The sequence below is a fragment of the Helianthus annuus genome, chromosome 11, assembly GCF_002127325.2.
Source record: "Helianthus annuus cultivar XRQ/B chromosome 11, HanXRQr2.0-SUNRISE, whole genome shotgun sequence".
NCBI lineage: Eukaryota > Viridiplantae > Streptophyta > Magnoliopsida > Asterales > Asteraceae > Helianthus > Helianthus annuus.
This window is the reverse complement of record NC_035443.2, coordinates 184,873,469-184,893,534: the sequence shown is the minus strand read 5'-3', so window position 1 is coordinate 184,893,534 and position 20,066 is coordinate 184,873,469. Positions and strand designations below refer to the sequence as shown.

Here is a 20,066-nt window from a genome sequence, read left to right as displayed (position 1 = left end):
TTGTTAATCAACTATATAATAATAAATATATAATAATATATACTTAATATACAAACATATACGGTTTGAAGATCCAATTTTATAAACAAAAGCAAATAATATCGTATTAGATAATTGTTACATATATAACACATGGGTATTAGATAATTGTTACATATATAACACATGGTTGGTACTCCTTTATCACTCAAAATCACAAAAAGAACAAATCAATTGAGGTCAATGGAGAAATGGGAAGGTAAGGTTTCAAGCACTCTAACAAAAGCAAATGCAAATCAAATATGGCCTTTGTTCATAGACTTCTTCAACTTCCACAAATGGTTTCCCAACTTGTCTACTTGCTACGGGGTCCATGGTACCAATGGCGAGGTTGGAGGCACACGCTATTGTGCCGGTTTCTCACTCCCAAATAAAGATGGTGGCGCGGACCAAGTTAGCTGGTCAAAGGAGCGGTTAGTAGCCGTTGACCACGAGAACATGGCCATGAGCTATGAGATGGTTGATTGCAATGTTGGGTACAAGTCTTATCTTTCGACGATCAGGGTTGTTGGCGGTGACGGTGAAGGTGAAGGGTGTGTGATCGAGTGGTCGTTTTCTGTTAACCCGATTGACGGGTTAACGTATGAAGATCTGTTTCAGAGATATCAAACCAGGCTTGATCAAACCACCAAGAAAATGGAGGATAGTTTGGTTCAAAACAATGGTTAATCTTATAGTTATAGTGTTAATTTGTTTATTAAGCTATTAACCCTTTTCAGTCGCATTTTGTTAATTATGTCAAGTTTAGTTAAATAAAGTTGTGTATCGTATGTTGTTTTAATTTGTTTATTAAGCTATTAATTATTTTCGTATGTTGTTTTAATTGTGATATATGTATCAAAATATCATGTATATATTAATTAATCATCAGGAAACTAAAATGTTGTTGTTGTGCTGTCATTGAGACACTCGAGAGTTATTGATGGTAGTGTTCTAGGTGGGATAAGGCTAAAATATATATATATATATATATATATATATATATATATATATATATATATATATATATATATATATATATATATATATGTGTGTATGTATGTATGTATAGGTGTGTATAAAAAAGAAGAGAACGGCCTGTCCTCAACGTCTTGGGCAAGACGGTGTCGACGCCGATGGAACCCCAGAAGCCCCCCCCCCCCCCCCCCCCCCCCGCCTGAGGTGAAGAGTGAAGGTGGGGTTGTGAAGCTATGTTAAATAAAACTGAAGAACATAATTGAATAAAACTTTTACCATGTATATAACTTTTGTATCATTTTATTACATGGTTATTATATTAGCATGTAAATTGCAAGTATATCTTCTAATAAATGTTTATGCTTTTTGGATGATTTTTATTTCCTTAACTAAACTCTTATCAACTCCCTTTGACTCTGGTGAGCATCCAAGATTTATATTTACTTAGGATGAAAATGTTGAAATAACATTGGGTTAATTAAATGTATTATTATACTAGTGGGGTGCACGTGCGTTGCGACATAAACCACAATACATCAGTTGGTGATTTTATGGGCGTGCACAAGTTATTGTTTGGTTTAGTTTGATTTTGAGCTATAACCAAAACCAAAAGTTCTGATTAAGATATTTAAAAAAAATGATGGGTTTAAATTATTACCGTACTCGGTTATGAACATTGGGTACCATCGATTTTCGATTAATAACCATAAGTTTAACTCGAGTTGACAATGTTGACTTAAGTTAAAAGTATTACTATTAGTTTAAGTGTTTGTTTTTTTTTTTTAATTTTTTTTTTGTTACTGATTATGTGATTAACGAAATAATTATAAACTTGGTATAATTGCATAAGAAGACCACTGAATATACATCTCATTATACAAGCATCAATATTTATCCATGGCTTTTCAGTTAACTAAAGTTGCATATAAGCATCAATGATAGTGTGCTACTTCCAATATTAAATTGATGCATTTTGTCATAGTTAAAGCTCTTTAATTGTTAATTGTTGATATAAACATACACCCCGTTGCATCAGCAGATAATATATTAAACGTGAACCAACCACTAATCAATAATAACGTTACAATGCTTTCAAAGCATAACGAAAGATCGTCCCAGAGAACAAGTGCTAAACTTTGACACAATTTGTCAAATTTCGACGAAATATATATACTTACACATAACGGAATTACCAAATGGGAATGTTAGGAGAAGACTCATTCGTCGTTACAAATCTTGGGTCGTCGACTGGTAGAGGGGAAACAAGAATTGGTTGGTCGTCTAAGTCTGAAACTTGAATTCAAATTATAAAAACCAACAAGGTTGGGCTGTTACAATAAAGAGAGACTATTTCGTATAATTTATAAGAAAAATCATTTATTGTAAAGAGAGATTTACCTTGTGTTTTGAGAATTGTATCGACGGAGAGTTGGCATTTGCACTTAGCTTTTGGAATGTCATCTTAAAAATTGATTGGAAATTACTCATAAAATCATCCTTCCTTCAAATGGATATGAGATTAATTATCCTTCTTTGACTTTAAAAACTTTGTCAATTGGACTCAACCCTACACCTTAGCACCTTTTCTCATATGATTACCAATTACTCAACACCCTTTCAACGTCGTCGTAAATTTTACCAAAAGCACCATCACTTGTTTCATTTCAAAGTCTCATTACACAAAAAAAAAAAAAAAAAAGAAAAAAAAATCGTTTTGATCTATGTTTATTCCCCTTTTTTAGTGATTAAATGGGAACAAAGTTCCATTGCTCCCACACCACACACATGGTCTTAGCATAACCATATTTTGAAGGAAAATATTCGATCTCATCTACTCTTTTTCATATGGTTCTTGATTTACAATTTCAAGAAAACATGCGGAATATTATTTGCAATTATGGTAACCCCAAGGTATAATTCTTTATATTCATATTTCTCCGGGGTATTTTGTGTATTTTTAGTTAAAACACTCGTATTTTATTAAATTTTTGGTCAACAGGTTTTAATGGTAGCCCAAGGTATAATTATTTTGTGTATTTTTAGTCAAAACACTCATATTTTATTATATTTTTGGTCAACGAGTTTTATTAGCTTTAATTTTTTTAACGGCAAATTTGATCATTAACGTACTATTGGAGTATCTTCATGCCATCAACAGAATCATCCAATCATATCCATCTTCACTAAGATATAATGCATATACATCAATTTAGAAAAGAAAAAAAATCCAATAAATCTGGAAAAAAAACCCTGTAGAAATCGAACCCATAAACTCATGATCTCTAACCTTGTTCCACCTCAAGATGTCACTAGGCTATCATAGGCCTTATTAGATTTTATTAATCCAGCAAATTCGGTTAGACTCCTGACACAAGCGAAGTCTTGCACAACCAAATCAAATCAATAATATTATAGTTCATCTTTCAACATAATAAAATAAAATGTCATTTTCATGGTGTGACCACTTCAATTCTACAACCATTATTTATTTTTTCATGCGTGAACCATAAGGAACTTGTTATATTGGTCCTACTAAATTTATTTATTTTTTCTCATATTTATGGTATTTGTTGTCATCAGTTGAATCCTAACTGAGTACACATACACCACATAAATGCAAATCTAAAATATAATGAACAATGGCACATCATACCAATGAAGTTACCAAAACAAAACCCCTAACTTAAAAATGACATAAGGTTGATAAAGAAGAAAGGGGTGGTCGTCGTTGTCGTCGTTGGATGAGGAGGAGGATGAACACGTAGGGGTACCGACAAAAGGTGTCGATCGATGGGGGCAACAGTACTCGGTGTTGGCTGACAATGGCAGATTGATTAGTTTCTTATGTGTGTAATCATTGTACTTACATATGTTATGCTCGTCAATAAATATGTGTTGTGTGTATTTATTTTTTCATATATAACTATCTTAACTTACAAAATATCATACATATGTGAGAATTTCGATTTATGAGCAGTGGCGGAGCTTGAACAAAAGTTTCGAGGGGGCGTAAAGTAATGGGACCCAAAAAACTTTTTTCTTATCGTTATGTTTCGGTTCGGGTCGGGTTGGCTGTTCGATTCAAATCGGGTCAAATAATAATAGTTCCAAATAAAACGTGTATATTTACCAAACTACCCATCATTTATATACAAAGTTTATAAATATTTAGAATATACAATTTAGGAAAAATAATCTGGGGGGCGATCCTATATAATTTTAAAATTTTCGGACGAAAAATCGCAGCTTGTACACTTCTAACCGAAATATTGGGGTGGGCGGGTGCACCCCCAAGCACCCACTATCCTCCGCCTCTGTTTATAAGTGTGGGTTTCAACAAAGTACACCATCAAAGCGTCACATTGTATCATCTCCCACGCCACGCGGGCATACGTGCGTGAGGGTGTTATGGTCCTCAGTTGAACCTTATAGCTTAGGTTTTTTTTTGAATAGCAAGATGGAGCCGTTTATTATTCAATCAAAACCAAACTGGAACCATAGCAAGGTGCTATGATTACTAGTGTACAAAACAGTCAAATTTAAAAACATACAGAGTAGCAAAACATTAACAATTGATAAATTCTATTCACCAAGAAAAGTAAAGCCATTTCTCCCACGATTCCAGACGCACCTTTGTTTTTTGTTTCATCCATTGATATGATTCTTCTTTGATTTCTTCGATCATTCTGTATACTTCACCGTCTCTTGCTCCAAATATTTTTTCATTCCGATTTTTCCAAATAACCCAAGCAGTTAACAGAAAAATAGCGTGTACAGCTTTTTTTTACCTTCGGCCAGTTGAAATCATTTAACGAACTGAAAACCTCGCCAAGTGTATCAGGTTTTGTTGCCGCAGACGCCTTGACCCACGTGCCGACTTGTTCCCAGACGTTTTCCGCCACCCTGCATTTAACGAGGACGTGATCCGGTGTTTCTTCCTCGCTATCACACATTTTATAGCTTAGGTGGTAATAGCTTATTATAGCTTTCACTTATATACTACTATAAAGTTGCACCTTCCTATGTGTTTGAAAAGTTCCCAGTTTGATCACTACTAGAAAACCACATTTTTTCCTACAAAAATTTCCTACAAATTTCCCACAACTCAATTTTTATTACAATTTTCCTACAATTTTTTGACAAAAAAGAAAAAAAAACCCAAAAATTTTCCATAGATTTCCTACAAAATTGCCACACAATAAGCATTTGTAGCAATTTCGTCACAAAATTTACAACCTTTTCGACTAAATTCCGACAAAAATTATAAAATTTTATATTATTTGAAACTACAATAAAATAAATAATTTAAGAAATATAAAATATTAAATTTGTCGGGAATTTGTAGCAAATTGAGACCAGTTGCTACATATTTCCTACAAAAAAAAGTTATGTTATCTGTTATTTATCAATTTTAGAAAAATAGATAATTTTAAAAAATAAAATGATAAGTTTCTCGGAAATTTGTATTTATCGAGTAAACTACCATTTTGGTCCTTGAGGTTTGGGCAGTTTTGCCACTTTAGTCCAAATCTCAAACCTTTTGCATCTGGGTCCCCGTGGTTTCAGTTTTGTTGCCATTTTGGTCCAAAAGTGAAATCAGGTCAGATTCCTCAAATTAAATCTTGTTATTTTGTCCTTTTCCTCAGGGGTAACTTGGTCATTATAAATTTATTATAACTCATTATTAATTAAATTATTAAATTAATAAAACTAAATTAAACCTACCTTATAAAAGAACATATATGTCTTCATCTTCACAACCACAATCACCGTCGAAACCAGCCACAACTGCGAACCTTCGTCGAGATCTGTGGATACAACTCCTAAAGAGCTCATGAGCTTCTTCACTAACGATGGACAGGAAGCTGTGTGTATAGGTATTATTAGATCATATATTGTAGTTATTAGATCATTGTTGTATAGAAGCTCTGTTTGTCCAATTTACTGGTGCCGCGAACAAATCTGAGGTTTGCAGATGAGTTTGAGTGTTAGAGGATTGTGGCTCGATGCGAGATCTAGATGGTTGATTAGGTCTTCCGGTGGTGTGTTAGGTATGGTGTGGAAGAAGTCGAGGCAGGGGTTTTGAGAGGTTAGGTAGGTGGCGGATGAGTTCTCGGTGACGGTTATTAGAGTCTGGTTGTTGAGAGAGAAAGTGGTTATTAGAGGCTGGGTGAAGAAAGGTGCGGCAGAGCTTAATGGTGGTGGCTGTGGGTGGTGGTGGTAGAGAGGGAGTGAGGGTTTCGGGGCATCTGGGGAAGATGAAGATTGTTCAGTTCTTTTATAGGGTTTAGTTTTATTTAGTGTTTAATAATTAATAATTTGTTATAATAACTCATAAAATGACCAATTTGCCCCCTGAGGAAAAGGACAAAAAAACTAGATTTTTTTTTTTAAATCTGAGCTGATTTAATTTTTGGACCAAAATGGCAAGAAAACTGAAACCACAGGGACCCAGATACAAAAGGTTTAAGATTTGGACTAAAGTGACAAAACTGCCCAAACCTCAGAGACCAAAATGGCAGTTTACTCCAAATTTATCACTCCTTTTCTTAATGTATTTCCTTCGTTAGGAAACAAATTTATTCATTTTTTTAATCTAACACTTGTGGCTTGGTGGTAGAAGGCTAATTAGATTCTCCGGTAGAGACTTAAGTTCGATCCCTATTTGTCTCACTTTTGGTTGATTAAGGCAATGAAGGATTTGAGCTTGGTCTTGTGAGAGGTTGTAAAGTTCAGCTCTTGTGATGGCACAAGACTGTCAAGTGACAGCCGGCGGTATGGTTTCCCGGGAAACATCCAAACCAAACTCTAAAGCCAGCGTAGACCTGATTAAGACAACATAGTTCAACCAGAGTAAAACAACGAGACTCTCCAATATAAGGAGTGCGTTGACCAATAAAAAGTCATTCCATAAAACATGTCCACTAGTTTCATATCTCAAAGTTCTCCACAATGAAAAATATATATACACCTCTCTATCTCTCTCCTTAAATCTCTCATCCTGTCTCTCTCATGGCTAAAGAAACCAAGAATCTAAAATGGGAAGGCAAAGCAAGTGCACAACTCAAAACCACCAAAGCAGAACAAGTATGGCCACTACTTGAAGACTTTTGCAACTTACACAAATGGCTTCCAACCATCAACACATGCCACTATGTCCAAGGAGTCCATGGCCAGCCAGGTTTAGTAAGATATTGTGCCACCATCATACCATCGTCTAACGACACCGATAAGGATCCAACGACGGTTGTAAAGTGGTGCCATGAGAAGCTGTTGTCACTAGATCCCGTCCAAAGGTGTTTGAGCTATGAGATAGGAGAGAACAACCTTGGGTTTACAACTTATGTTGCTGAGATCAAAGCGGTTGATATCGATGATGGTTGCGTTGTCGAGTGGTCGTTCGTGGCGGATCCGGTGGAGGGAATGAGATTGGAGGATTTGTGTGGTTATTTGGAATCATCTTTGAAAGCTATGGCTGAGAGGATGGAGAAGGAGCTACAAGCTGCAACTAATTGAAAAAACATAAAAAAAAATATATGTATTACTCTATTGTTTTTTGTTGTATTGTATAATAATCACTTTATGCTTGTTTACAAGTGGTTTTGGGGCATCTTTCTCTGCGAATGTTTTTAGTGCAAAATTAAATAAGTCGTCATGATTGGTGAGTGAGTGGTGACATAAATGAATAAATTTTATATTTGGTTAAATTTTGATTTAAAATCTTGAAAATCTATAATTATAACTTTGGCCCTATACTTCATTATTAGGGTGAAGGGGGTGTTCACCTAATAGGTGAGTCCCCTCTCTTACGCCAAACCAATCCATGTGTGCCACGTCAACTCCCCTCTTAAACTCCTCTAACACCCCAATTTGATGGCGCCACTCCCCTCTGAACTACCCTTGTTTTTTTATTCAAAAAAAAAAAAAAAAAAAACAAAACAATTGATTGGTTGGAAAGTTGATTGGCCCCACCATCTCTCCTTCTTCAATCGGTGAACCCACACCCAAAACCCACCCCGAATCGGGACCCCGCGGTGATGGCGGCGGTGTTCCCGATCGGGGAAACCCCTCACCGAATCACCTCCCCGAATACGCCCCGGACACCCTTAGATTTATAATTAGTTAAAATTACTATAAACTTATAGTTAATGTAATCACTGGGTATATTAAAAGTGGCGAGCATTAACTAACTTATAATTACATATTTCAAAAACAGAAAAAATAAAAATAAATAATATTAACTTAATACATTAAAGTAAAAAAATTACAATAAAACCTTGTTTAAGTCGGATAATTGAATAAAACCTTGTTTTTTGGTGCTAATTGAAGTCGAGATTCCTGTACCTCGTATTCATAATTTAATGTTAGAAAATTTTATTGTTTTTTGGCTTGTGGTGCCTGAAGTTTGCAAAGTCAAGACTCAAGATTCATGTACCTCGCATTCAAAATTCCATTTTCGATTTTTTTTTTCTGAAAGTTCTTTCCCAAAAAAATGTATTATATGTATGCGATTATTTTGACTACCTTGTGTTCTATTTGGAAATAAAAAAAATAGAAGATTTTCAATAATTCACACTTTTTTTAACGTTAAATATTTTTTTAATTACCGTCGTGTATGGGATTTTAACCTTAAATCTCTCCCTCCTAACCCAAGTGTTTAAAGGCTTTGTATTTGCTTATGAACCACCACCACCATACAGGTATGTTTAGTTTCAATTATTTAACGACTGGCATGCCATGTAACTTTTTGTTAGCTAGCTTCTTACTAGTTTTTAATATTATATATATCGGTTGGTGTTGAAAAAATAGTCTAACATATAAATTATTTGATATAAGAAAAAAACTAAATGCAAATTCAATTTCTTAGTTACATGGTTAAAGGAAAAATGGAGAATAATTATATAATTATTTCTTGTTTCAAAATTCGTGTTAAAGTGATATTTTTTCTTCACATATATATACAACTTCACGTTTTATTTAAAATCTACTAAAAATCATTCCAGCGAATTATTTTAATTTGCATTAACAATAACAATACGGTGATGCCAAAATTAATATAACAATAATAATAAAAGTTAAATTACAATAATAAGTAATACAAATATTGACAATGATGGGATAAGAATTAAACCGCTTTATATATATAACTAGGTTATAACTCTGTGTATTACACGGGTCGAATAAATGAATTTTATATACTAAATAATAAAACATTATCTTTTTAAAAGCCTCATTTATTGCACGGGTTGAAGAAATGTAATTTTATATATTAAATAATAAAATAAGTTGTATCTATAAGAACCATATGTATTGTACAGGTTGAATAAATGTAATATTATATACCAAATAATAAAAAAAAATTATATCTTTAAAACCATTGTATTACACGGGTTGAATAAATGTAATATTGTTTACCAAATAATAAAAAAAAGTTATATTTTTAAAAATCTCCATGTATTACATGGGTTGAATAAATATGATTTTATATACCAAATAAATAAAAAAATATATTTAAAAAACTAACGGATTTTTTTGTATTTAAAGTAGGATAAGATTGAATATTAATCTGAACTAACAGATTTTTTTTTATATTTAAAGTAGGATAAGATTGAATATTAATCTTTATTTAATTAGTTAATATAAGATTGAAAAATCATATGATTGACTAGGTGGGAGGTTGTATGATGATAAATCGGTTAACCGTACTGAAGGATAAAGATAATAGTGATTATTGAACAAATTAATTAATCAAATTTAACAGAAACATTTGTGATGTTAGGTGGATTTTTTTTAATTATTTGAAAGTTAATATCAACTTTGGAATTCGTATGAATTCTTATTAGATTTGATTAAATATTATTGATAATAAAAATTTGTATTAGATTAGATTTGATTAAATATTATTAATAATAAAAATTTTTATTAATTTATATTAAATATTATTATTATTATTAGTATTATTAATAATTTTAATCAATTAAATAAGAGAATGACAAGTGTCCCAAAACAGGTTTCTTTTATTATAGTAGATAGATACTCCTATAAACTTACAAATATCATATAGACTCATGCAAAATTATAAATATCATATATACCCTTACAAAATAGTTGAAATATCATATATACTCAATTTATTATAAAACAATTTAATAAATGATAATTTTACCCTTATTTTTCTAAAATTTTGAAATCTCATATATGACCTTTACTTTAAATATTATATTTACTAATTTCTAGCTTAATTTATTTAGCTTGAATATTATATATGGAGAATACTATTGTTTATGGAAATAAATTTAAAAAAATAAAAATAGATAAAAATAAATTCGGTAAAAATAAATTTAAGCTTAAAATGTGTTATGTAAAAATATGAAGTTAAAAGATGAGCATATATGAAAATATGAAGTTAAAAAATAAGGATAAAATGATTATTTATTAGGTTGTTTTTAATAAATTGGATATATTTGATATTTTAACTACTTTGTAAGGACATATATGATATTTTTAGTTTCGGGCACTACTTCCTCGTCCTCGTGAATAGGTAGAGGACGTTCAACATTTTCTCGTGCAGATGGAACTTGTGGGGAACGAAAACCATACGGGTCGAAGGCGGGGGTTTGAGGATCCATTGATAACAAATTTTGAAAATAGCCGAAAGTGGGTTGTGGTTGGGTGTTGTAAAAGGGGGGGGGGGTGTGAAGGTTGTTGGTAAAAAAACGGGGGTTGTGAAGTATATTCGGAAGGGGGTTGTGGTTGTGCACTTGCACCGCTCGAACCACCACGAGACGGTTGCGAGCCGCGTCCCTTAGATTTTTTCTTGGCTTCGCGGGGTTGGTTCTCCATTGCTCGGTTTGGCTTTGTGTTGTATTTGATAGATTTTTAGAGTATAAGTTTGAGAATGAGTGTGGTAAAAAATTAGATTGAAGTTGGTTATTTATATTGGTTAAAATTGAATTTTTTTTAAATATTACCGTTGCCCAACGTTCACCCTCGATCCTTGTGCATTTCTATAGCGGTGAACATACACCGATCTTGCTCACCGAATTGCCTCACCGCGGGGATGGCGGCGGTATTCCCGCTTGGGGAATGGGGTCACCGCTTGCCTCCCCGCATAGTGCCCCGTACACCCTAACAGTAATACAAATATTGACAGTGATGGGATAAGAATTAAACGACTTTATATATATAGGGGCAATTTCATATATAGCTCTACAAACTTGCAAAATATCATATATATTCATGTAAAATTATAAATATCATATATACCCTTACAAAATAGTTGAAATATCATATATACTCAATTCATTAAAAACAATTTAATAAATGACAATTTTACCCTCATTTTTCTAAAACTTTGAAATCTCATATATGACCTTTAACTTCAAATATTATATTTTACTCATTTCTAGCTTAATCTATTTAGCTTAAATATTATATATGGAGAATACTATTGTTTATAGAAATAAAAATAGATAAAAATAAAAACGGGTAAAAATAAATTTAAGCTTAAAATGTGTTATATAAAAATATGAAGTTAAAAGATGAGCATATATGAAAACGTGAAGTTAAAAAATAAGGGTAAAATGATTATTTACTAGATTGTTATTAATAAATTGGGTATATTTGATGTTTTAACTATTTTGTAAGGACATATATGATATTTTTAGTTTTGATTGGAGTTAAATGCCTGGTTGGCCCAGTGGTTTGCGAAAATTGCAGGCTTGGTCCTAAGGGTTCACTAATTACACATTTAGTTCCAGTGGTTGCAATTTTTAAAACCGGGTGGTTCTTAACACTAACCTTTGTTAAATTTTCCAGTTAAGTCTTTGTGAAATAACTAAGTTGTCCCTGAATAATTAAAAAATAAAAAAAATCAAAAAAGAGACCACTCATCTTCTTCTCCCCCATCTCTCTCTCTCTCTCTCTCTCTATATATATATATATATATAGGGTAGGGTTCTAGAGTGAACAAGGAGTAACTTGTAAACAGAGTGAACAGATCTTGACCACTCATTTGTTAGATGATGAGATTTAATTTAGTAATTACTAGTTTAAGAACCCGCGAGGTTCGCGGGTGGACTAAAACACAAATGAATAACTTTAATTTATTGAAGTAATCGTTTGAATTAAATAACCGTTCAAGTAATAATAATTTAGTAAACTACAATGAGACAAATAATGTAATATATCCAGATGCATGATGATCCAAATTTGTGTAATATTGCGTATATGGAAGATAATGGATAGAGGATTGTAAGTGAACGTGCTGTTTATTTATGCATACTTTTAGTTTAATATTTAAGTATGTGTATGAGTATAAATGTTTTTTATTACAGTAACAAAATTGATTAAAAAACAAAAATAATTAAGAATTAAATAACTTCAAAAACATGTTATTATGATTTTTATGGAACAGTTACATGGAATGAAAGATCGTTTGATGAATGAGTACATGGAGATCACAAGTCACGAAATACTTCTTTGTAAACTACATTTGTCGTTTTATTAGTAGGTTTGCCGTCATTGTCCAAAATCAGAAGTTTAACTCCTTGTCTGGTTTTAACTCTTGATAAAGCAATATACAGCTGACCATGGGTGAAAACTGGTTGCTTCAGATACAGACCAACTCTAGACAGTGATTGTCCCTGACTCTTGTTAATAGTCATTGCGAAACAAACAGCCAACGGAAATTGTCTCCTTTGAAACTCAAAAGGAATTTTTTTATCAGAAGGTATCAAACTAATCCTTGGTATATAAGTGCGAGTGCCTATGTTCCCTCCGGATATTATCTCGGCTTCTATTACACGGTTATACATTTTTTTGACTTGTAGTCGAGTACCATTGCAAAGCCCATTTTGTTGGTCAATGTTACGTAATAGCATCACCGGCACGCCTACTTTTAGTGCTAGCCTATGATTAGGTAAGCCGGATACTTTAAGACCGTTAAGCACATCAGGAGAGTATAGTTTTTGTTGTGTAGCGTTTGGATTTTCAGACTGACAAAGACTGTCTGAACTAAGATACTCTCGTTCTTCGCCTGGGAATAGTGACAACAACCGATCATTAATTTCATGCACAACCTCGTTCTTAGGTGCAAGTATAGCCCTCTCACTGAAATAATTCTGATTGTTGTAGTTTTCGAGAATTGAAGGATACACAAAATCAATTAAAGTTGAAATGGGATCCGATGTATCATTGATTAGAAGGTCGCTTGGTATTTCAATTGACGCTTCTCCATCATTTGGACCACCAACATTTCCCTCACCTATATCCAAAAGCCATTTGGCAAATTGTTTTATTTCTTCAGCGTCCGATGCTGAACTTCCAACTGTTAACCTCATGTTTTTTGTTAATCTCAGCAACTTACATGTATTCCACAGATAAGACGAACTTATTGAGGCATTGACAATCTCTTGTCTTCCACCATTTGGAACAACAGGAAGGATCTGTCTAAAATCGCCTCCTAAAACAATAACCTTCCCTCCAAAGCGGATGTTTGATCTGTTTGAAGTTTCGATATTGAAAATGTCGTTCATTGTTCTATCCAACGCTTCGAATGCATGCTTATGGACCATAGGCGCTTCATCCCATATAATCAAGTTTGTTTCGTGTAGTAGTCTAGCAACATCTCCATTAGGTTTTATATGACAAACTGAATCTTATGTAAGATTCAATGGAATACGAAACCTGGAATGCGCGGTCCTGCCACCAGACAATAACAACGACGCGATGCCACTTGAAGCAACGTTTAATACAATTTGACCTTTTGATCTGATTGCCGCAGATAATGTCTTCCATAAGAAGGTCTTGCCGGTACCACCATACCCGTAAACAAAAAAAACCCCACCTTTGTTACCCTCAATTGCGTTGATTATTTGTTGGAAAACTGACCGTTGCTCCTCAGTTAGCAAATTAAGTTGATTATTAAATTCAAGTTGAAGATTCGTTTGGTCGTAGATACGCTCCTCGTTAATCAAACGATTGTCTGAATCAGACATAGACGCAGTATCTGGGTACGACATTGTCTCAAATCTTTTGAGTGATGAGTTGTTTCTGGCTAAGAATTTTTCAACTTCACTCAAAACGTAGTTTTTAAGCTGGTGATCTGGAATTGATAAAGCTGTAAAAAATTGGGAAAAAAAATATATTATCAAGTTATGAAATCAAAAAATATTTAATTAACCAAACCATATAGCATAAATGAAACACAAAACCATGTTATCTTTAAATGAAAATTGTTTTTTTTTACGCAACCAAAAAGAAATAAAAGGGGATAATAACAACATTTTGTGTAAAACAATTACCTGTAAGACGATGATATTTTCTAAGTCTGTAGATATAGTCGTCTGTCATGTATCTCCATGTGCTTTCCCATACAACCTCAGGTCTGGACAACGTATTTGTTAATAGCAAAGTAGCAAATAAATTACGAAGATACGAAGGGGATCCTGTTTCATTTGCTTCCTTGATTGCCTCAATGTATTCTGCGTCATCGTCCAAAAGACCGAGTGCATAACATGCATCTCTAAATGTATCATATACCTTACCATCAACTGTTTTAATATCATCAAAAGATTTTGGTCCTTTCACTTTGTTAAGAAGAATTCTTAAATAATATGCTTCCCCAAGAGACGGACTTACAGCGTGAATTCTCCCAATTGACTTATGTCTTTGTCTAGGTTCCCAACAACGTTTATCAAGCTTCCATACATACCAACTTGGAAACTGAACATATGTAAGTGTACGGGCCAATGTGTCATTCGGGTCTTTGTTACGTTCCATCCAGGAAAGAAACATTGAAGCTTTGACAGATGGTTTGTTAAGGACTTGATTAATATCCTCGTCTGGTCCAAAAACAACAGGTTGTTTTCCGGGAAGATGGAAAGGCAGCCTCATAACAGAAGGAGTCCTGTAATGCACATCATAGGCGAAGATCCTCCAAGATGCCTCACAAGCCGATATATACCTACAATCATAATATTCTTTCACCTCGTCTTGTTCTAGTTGTTCATTGTTATTATCATGTTGGACAACAGCAACGGTTGCTCTATCAGGGCCTTTATTTATATATTTAAACAAATATTTAATTGATCCGGCTTGATTGCACCACTCAACATTTATATGTGCCTGGTAGCGTTTCAAAAGTTTTTTGTTGTATGGCACAACACTTCTGTTGTCTATGTCGATTTCATTTTTTACTACATAAGCACCATTATCTCTTCTTTTTGTATATTGGGAATCCATTTGAATCCAGTGTAGTATGATCTTGAAAATTCTTTGGAAAACCTTTCGAACACTTATTGTCAACCATACATGGACAACTTAAATTAGCGTTACCACATGGACCATGAATCATATAGTCTTTCACAAGCGCATATAATTCTGCATCTTCATCTTCATCAGGGATTTCTGCAGTTATAAATGGATCAACATGGTCTACCGTTGGAAGTTTGGATTCATTTTCTAAGAATAAGCATAGGTGGGCATGAGGCAATCCTCTCTTTTGAAACTCGATTGTGTAAACAACTGTACAAAAAGAAATCATTAGTAGATTTAAATAATCTAATATGTATATAAAAAGGAATTTGATAAAATACCTGCTGCAACTTTTCCAAATAGATGGCGTTCTTTAAAATCTTTGCAAATTGAATCCAACTTTATTTTAAACAATCTCGTCAGTATATCGGGCCTATCTTTAGGTTTAAGATTTGTGTCTCTAAGAAACCTTTTTACCTCAGGCCACTTTGGATTGCACGTGATGGTTATAAAAAAATCCGGATAACCAAACCACTTACAGATAGCCATGGCATCTAAATAATTTTGCATCATATATCTAGCGCCACCGGTAAACGAAGAGGGCAAAAAGATTCGTTTTCCAACCTTAGATATGTCTTGCTGGCCCTTATTTCTTAATTCACATAGACTTTCATAGCTATCTGACCTTAGATTCTTTTGTTGAAGTCGTATGTAGTTTAGCCTTTCGCTCTCAATCATAGTATACGCATCAACCAAGAATTGTTGAAAGAGTCTCCTTGAATTTAGAATCAATGAAAACTGATTAATTCTGTCTTGCACACGATATGCAAAAAACTCTCTCATTGTACAATTTGGACGTTTCTTATTGATTACGTCTACGACACCTCGATGAGGGATGTCAATTCTGTAACCATCATCTCCATAAGGGAATAAAATAGGATATTGAAGTGCAAGGTATGAAGGATGCAATTCACTAATTCTTTTCAAAGTACCTGTCTGCGTTTCAATAACTATATCTCTATTGTTGATTGTGTTTGCAATATCCCCCACAATTAGAGCAGCAACTTCACCACAAGTTGGTAAATTATACGTTCGTCCATCCTTTTCTCTAATACCAATTAGACGAAGCTTCAGATTAAGATCAGGGTTTTCATGAAAACAGTCTCTAACCATCCTATAAGCTTTTAACAACTGGTTTTCTGAATCTAAAACACATTTTATATGTTCAATCAGTTTACTATCAAGTTCAGCGACACTCGCGGAGGATGAATCCTTGGAACGACTGATTAAAAAATAGCGGAGTGTCAACAAACATCAATATTAATAAAAAATATATTATAGAAAGATTTGATGGGAAAAAAAATTATACTTTATTATATTTACCTAACAACGGAATGTCTGTTGGAAAGTTCGTTGTCAGTATCGAAAATGTAGAGCTGGCAAAATTTAGGTTGATCTCCGTCTTCGGGAAGCAGGCTTCCAGTGCTGTGGTAGTTCTCTCCACTAATTCTGTAGCAGAATGGTCCGTTACCTCTGTTGACAGTGTGATCAACCTTACCACCCATTGACGTGAAAGCAAACATGGAGTTATACCGTCGAATATTATTCAAAAAATGTTTGCTTTCTTTATCCTTATACGTAAAAAGTTTCTTATAACTTGGAACAGCATCTTTATAATCTGGTAGCTCTACTTTGCCATAACCACAACATAAGAAATAGCATATTCTTCCTTTCTCTTTTCTTCCCCTTCCTTTTTCAGCATCCCATAATTTAGCATTGCATACTTCACAAGTAATACATTGGTCACCATGATCAAAATAATCTGTAATGTTAGTTGAACAAAAAAAGAATATTACTTTACGAAGTATAAGTTTGTATAAAAAAATATATACTATTTACTTAATAAAATAAATAAAATAATTGATCTTATACCTGTTGAAACTCCTTTGTAAATTGCATCATCTGTAGTTTCCTCTGTCGTCAAGTCGATCATTGGTATAGGAGTTGTAACTCGTGGTTTACTTAATAACTTACGTTTTCCCGGCGACATCCTCTGTAAAGAAGAACTTTGTAGAATAGTAGGTGTTGTGTTGCTAGAATTTGTGATGTTTGAAGATAGAGAAAAACGACGGATGTTTATTGGTGTAGTCATGTTGTTTGTAAGACAACTAAGATTACCTAAATAACATAATATACTCAAACTTATTAACTTTTTTAAACATATATACCGTTTTTGAAATTAAATTTGAATTATTTGGTAAATATAATTATTACTTGTAGGTACAACCGACGTTGTAGGAGTAACGTTGTGCGTGTTGGAAGATATCAATCTTAATTCAGAAGAAGATGATAAAGTATTGGAAGAGTGTAATTTTCATCGTTGTAGACTTGTAGATCTTTTACTGTCTAAATATAACTTCCTTAACCTCCGTCTCTCTTTGCAGTGATTTTGAAGAAGTCTCGGTTCAAAAACTGTAGTTTTATAATAAAAAATAGATAATTCACATATAAACATTATCCACTAAAGAAATTAATTTTTTTTTAATAATATCGTACTTCAAACATTTATTAAAGTTTTACCTCCATATCCAATGGACGCCTCTGTTGTAACATTGACCATGTCATGCGGAATGGATGACGAACCAGAGGTAGATGCTATAACATGTATAGATTGTGATGTACCTTTTTGCGTTCCATAACGTTTACCATCGATGTATAATTTTCTAAGTTTACGCCTCTCCTTACTCTCATCTTGAGTAAGTTTAGGGATGAAAACTTGCAGACAATCATTAAATATAAAACACATATAAGCTAAATGAAATATAATGATAGGGTTTAAATTGAAAATGTGCATACTCAGAAGATAAAAAGTTAAATAATACCGTTTGAAATGTTGCCCAATGGTGTTCGTTGCTGGACATCTGGGATAATAGTAAATAGGTGAGTATAAATACAATACATGTGTATAAATACAATTTGATGTATAATTACAAATAAAGTATTCGAAAATAGGAAACTGTTATGTGTAATACAATGGCATGTTTTTTGACATAGGAATAACATAAAGGAAGCTGTATTGCAGTTTGGTAGAATATTACAATTTGCCGTAGTTTGAACGACGACATAATAAATGGAATGGGAATGGACCAAAAATGATACGTTTATTTCTTTCCGACAATGAAAATGGTTTGTAAGTTCTTAAATTTCATATTTAGTAGTAACATTTATAATGTATAGTGAATCAGTATATTTAAAAATAATTTCATTGTTTCATATTTTTTTTTAAATATATTATAGTTATTATTTTTATTAAAAATTGAACCGGTTATATATTTATAATTTGATTACATTAAGTAATCAAATAGTTTTATCTATATATATAAGTAATCATCTACTTGTCAAATCATATATCAGATATTTTATAGCTAACAATGATTCTTATTTCCCCTATTGTTTCCCCTATATATCTTGACAGTCTCCATACGAATACAAAGTTTACCATTTGATCGGCATTCTCATTATCACCGTCGAAAAGAGAAATCAACAACAGGTACGATTCAATCTAATGTTTCTCACATAACCTTGAGGTTTAATTGAATCAGTGTTAGGGATTTGCAATCTAAATTTGACGATTTTTCATAAACCGACATGTTCTTTGATAGACAACATATAGTTTTTAACGGCATTCTCTTCGTCGTTTCATCATGTTATATAGATTTGCGTTTTGGCTGAGCGAAATTACATGTTTTGTGATCGTAATCAGCCGTTATTGTTTCAGGGTTTAGTTTCGTATTGTTTGTTTTATCGGTTAGGTGGGTTTAGGGTTTCGATTTCATAATGATTATCGTTGGGGCATTATTATTATTATTGATTGATTATTTTCTGAACATCTATTATTGTTTGTTTTTGGTTTTTTGGTCAGGATAATTGTTGATATGTATATTTGTTTGGCATAAGTGTTACACAAAAATGTTAATAAATTTGGGGATTTTTTCAAAATCGATATGTTCTATGATAATCAACATCTAATATTTACTGTTATAATTGTATGTAGTCAATGGCGCGTTCTTCAACTGAGCGAAAGAAACATAACAAAGAAACGGAAGTGATCATGCTAACAGATTCGGACTCAGACGAATCTTTCACTTCCGAAGAAATTGACTGGGACGCACCAGAACCAAATCTCATTTTCATGCCCTCCTCTTGTACACGTTTTGTAAGTATTTATATTGATTATTTGTGTAGTAAGTTAACTGTTGTTGTTATATGGTGTCCTTAGTGCCTTTATCATTACCGTCTGGATACTTGTTTGGCATTTTTTAGCGGATACCAGTAAAGGTTGCAAGAGCCATGGGAATCGATCGCTGTGGAAAGGTGACCATTAAAAACAGGCGTGGTGTGGAAACAAATCTGAAGGTCACGGCTGAACCAAAAAGAGCAAAAAAGAAAAATCGGTTTAGTGTATTGGGATGGCCAGCATGGGTTCGTGAAAACAACATCAAGATGGGTTATCTTTGCGTTTTAGAGTGGTATGAGGACATGCCTACACTCTTTGTTAGGGATGTAATCGAAGAATAATGGGGTTAGTACCATAGATCAAAACCGTTAAACCATTTTATATGGTAATTTTGTCTAAGTAACGGTTTTGGCAATAAGTATATAAGTGTGTAGGACTGCTTTTTTAGGAAGCTGTTTAAATGTTTTGTTTATGTTAGAAGTTAGATGTTGGAACAGAACTTGATAATATTTTGGCCTATGTTATATGTTTAAATATTGTGATACATGTATCCTGTTGGAATGCTACTTTAAATATA

The 20,066-nt window shown here is 33.1% G+C and overlaps 4 protein-coding genes across 4 annotated transcripts; 2 read left to right on the top strand and 2 right to left on the bottom strand.

Moving 5' to 3' along the window:
- Positions 1 to 200: 200 nt before the first annotated feature.
- On the top strand, positions 201 to 860 carry LOC110887480 (lachrymatory-factor synthase). Its single transcript, XM_022135085.2, has one exon. The coding sequence runs from the start codon at positions 223 to 225 to the stop codon at positions 706 to 708; it is 486 nt and encodes a 161-aa protein (XP_021990777.1). The 5' UTR covers positions 201 to 222; the 3' UTR covers positions 709 to 860.
- A 6,047-nt stretch (positions 861 to 6,907) lies between these two features.
- Positions 6,908 to 7,703, top strand: LOC110891433 (lachrymatory-factor synthase). The gene has a single exon (XM_022139125.2). It carries the CDS (start codon positions 7,009 to 7,011, stop codon positions 7,510 to 7,512), a length of 504 nt encoding a protein of 167 aa, XP_021994817.1. The 5' UTR covers positions 6,908 to 7,008; the 3' UTR covers positions 7,513 to 7,703.
- A 4,708-nt stretch (positions 7,704 to 12,411) lies between these two features.
- LOC110888974 (ATP-dependent DNA helicase pif1-like) lies at positions 12,412 to 13,571 on the bottom strand. The gene is made up of 2 exons (XM_035980205.1): positions 12,998 to 13,571; positions 12,412 to 12,928 (listed from the first exon to the last, which is right to left on the bottom strand). The coding sequence occupies exons 1-2, from the start codon at positions 13,569 to 13,571 to the stop codon at positions 12,456 to 12,458; spliced, it is 1,047 nt and encodes a 348-aa protein (XP_035836098.1). The 3' UTR covers positions 12,412 to 12,455.
- An 84-nt stretch (positions 13,572 to 13,655) lies between these two features.
- LOC110888975 lies at positions 13,656 to 18,058 on the bottom strand. The gene is made up of 8 exons (XM_022136467.1): positions 17,833 to 18,058; positions 17,656 to 17,724; positions 17,185 to 17,430; positions 16,636 to 17,074; positions 15,594 to 16,534; positions 15,310 to 15,522; positions 14,301 to 15,194; positions 13,656 to 14,116 (listed from the first exon to the last, which is right to left on the bottom strand). Exons 1-8 carry the CDS (start codon positions 18,056 to 18,058, stop codon positions 13,656 to 13,658), a joined length of 3,489 nt encoding a protein of 1,162 aa, XP_021992159.1.
- Positions 18,059 to 20,066: the final 2,008 nt, after the last annotated feature.